General features: G+C 40.9%; 1 protein-coding gene across 1 annotated transcript; it reads right to left on the bottom strand.

Annotated features, from left to right (window-relative positions):
• Positions 1-136: 136 nt before the first annotated feature.
• Positions 137-2,513, bottom strand: LOC117793275 (AP-2 complex subunit alpha; the record flags this gene model as incomplete). The annotated part of the gene is made up of 2 exons (XM_034633559.1): positions 1,461-2,513; positions 137-1,109 (listed from the first exon to the last, which is right to left on the bottom strand). Coding segments are annotated over exons 1-2 (1,872 nt in total), but the record flags the coding sequence as incomplete, so codon positions are not given.
• Between the last annotated feature and the right edge of the window lie 236 nt (positions 2,514-2,749).

The following is a 2,749-nucleotide window of genomic DNA, read 5'->3' as shown; positions in this document are numbered from 1 at the left end:
TTGTCAAGATTTAAGCATCCTACACCACATCATAAATTAAAATTTAAAATATTTTTCAATATCAAAATAGATGTAATCTAAATAAAAATGTATTTTTAAATGTATATTCAAGATGTGTATAAGAGACAGGTCTTACCGTGAGCGGCACTTGCGTCTTGTTGCCGTAGAAAAGACCAAGACGTCCCAGATTCTGTCGGAATTCAGACTTGACGCCAATTTGAAGCATCTCGTTCTCGAAAAGTACACCATTGTTTTTGAATAGAAACTTCTTAGTGTTGTAAACGGCGGCATTGTTGTTGCTGCCATAAATGTCGCCCAGGACATCGATAAGCGTCGAATTGGAATTGTTGGTGTTGTTCATATTCATGTTCATGTTGTTGGTGTTGTTCATGCTCATGTTGTTGATGTTGTTGGCGGGCGGCGTGCTGAGACCCAAAAGATCGGCATTGGCATTGCTGTTGTTCAGTTTATTGTTGTGATTCACATGCGTGTTGTTCTGTGTAATCGATGATGATGCGGTTGGCGCTGGACTCTTTGATTCCCGTATCTCATTCTCCGGCACACGTCCGGGCTTCTTCTTTTTGAGCACGGCCAGTATGGAACTCTCACGTTCCGGGAATGAGGGCATCTCCTCCAGCACTGTGGCTAGCACATCTGTCGATGCCACAATACTCAATTGCAGATATTCGCTGGCACGTTGTTGCAACTCGGCATCGGCAGATCTCAGATTGCTGTGCTGCCTGAACACCTCCTGGATGTTGGTGCGTATCTCGGGGAACAGATTGATGAACTTGATGTACGTAGAGAGCAACAAGGCGCGCGTCATGGGCGAGCACAGATGATACTTGGAATGCAGCAGCTTGAACTGCACCAATGGCGCCGATCGCGAGTCTCCAGCAATTAAATTGCCAAACTCGCCCAATATATAACCGCCCACCTTGACCATATTCTCATGACAGGCCGGCGCCTGGAGAGCCTCAAACACGGTCTTGGCAGCATAACCCTGCACCTCCTCACGATTAATCACAATCTGGATGACACGATACCACACTTCCTCCGACACATAATCGCCGGCAATACGTATAAGATTAAGTATGACATCGACATACCTGAAAAGAACAAAGATTTTGACAATTAGTTGATTGTTAGTTAAAATATTTGTAATTAAATTATAAACTATTAACAACTATCTAATCAATAAAATTTAAATGACAGGAACATTTTGTGAAGAAGAAAATTAATAAGTTAACATTATTTATCAAGATGTAAGTGATTATTATGTGAACTATTAATAAAATTTAAAAATTTACAAAAATAAAAAAATGGTATAAAATAAAATTAACAAAGTTGGCACCAAAATAGTAAAAAAATTAGATCAATAAAAATTGAAAACTAAAAATTGGTTTAGGAACATACATACTATATAAGCTATATATTCAGGCAAGTTTCCAATGACTTACCAGGTGTAATCCGTGGCGTATTTCTCGGCGAGAATGGCCACTTTGAGGACCATCTCCTCGCGTATGGAATAATCGGCCGTCTCCAGATAGTTGAGCATTTCCTGGACAATTTCCTCGGCATTGCCGCGATCGCACATCGCATAGAGAAGATCAACAGCCATTTGGCGGACAGAGACATCCTTCTCCATTTTCATGGATAGAATGACCACCTCCTGATGTTTCTTGACCTCTTCATGGGAGAATTCCGATGTGGCCAGATGGCACATGGACTCCAATGCTAGATAACGTAAATTCGTCTCACGATTGCTTAGAAATTGTCCCAATTGATTGCAGGCGCGCACAAGAAGGTTCGGCTCACTATCGCTGTGGATGATTAAATTGATGGCCTCAAAGAGCACAGCATTTTTGGCATTGGAATGCTGAACCTTCTTGCTCTTTGGCGGCTCCTGTGCCTTATTCAATATTGTCTCCAGTGTCTCATTGAGACGTGCCCTCACACCGGCCTCCTCAGTCACCGGATTGTAATTCTGCAGCAGACGCAATAATTTCACTGAGAGCCATGGTGCTGGCACAAAGTAATACGTATAATCCTGCAGATCCGTATAGCTGGCGGTGACAATACGTGATAAACGCGACACGGCCAGATTAACACATCCCTTGTACTCATCCGGATTGCATTTGACGAGCGCATCAATTAGAGATGTGGCCGCCGTTACCACGCCCATATGCTGATCATTTAGCAAATGAATGATCCTTGATGTCCACTCGCCGCCGGGTATAATATCCGGTGACGAACGAAATAGACGGAGCAAACAAAGTGCCGCCGATTGCTTCACGACATCCATTGTGTCACCGGAGACAAGCAATTTGGGTATCTCATTCGAAAAGGATTCGGCCATGTCACGACTGCCAATGTTGGCAATGCACTGCAGCGCCAGATTCACATGCACCGGATTCCTTGACTGCAAATCGTTCTTGATCGACTGGATGATCAAACGGATCAGATCACTATTCGTGTTCACCAGCACCGAAATGAATAGATATCCCTGCAATGATTATCAACATGAAATATTTATAGTATCTTTATATTTCATATATATATTTAATATAAAAGTATTTGTTAAAATTAGTTTTGTTTACTTACGAAAATAAATGAAAATCAACATGAAATATTTATAGGCACCTTTTAAAAATATACAATTTTAGTCAATAGAAAAAATATTTTTTATGAAATTCTTTATTTTAAAAAAAGTTTCTCAAGTACTATTTAAAATTTGTTTGGTTTACTT

This window comes from Drosophila innubila, unplaced genomic scaffold, assembly GCF_004354385.1.
Source record: "Drosophila innubila isolate TH190305 unplaced genomic scaffold, UK_Dinn_1.0 76_U_U, whole genome shotgun sequence".
In the NCBI taxonomy this organism is placed as follows: Eukaryota; Metazoa; Arthropoda; class Insecta; order Diptera; family Drosophilidae; genus Drosophila; species Drosophila innubila.
The sequence above is the reverse complement of the archived record's forward strand: the minus strand, read 5'-3'. Positions and strand labels throughout refer to the sequence as shown.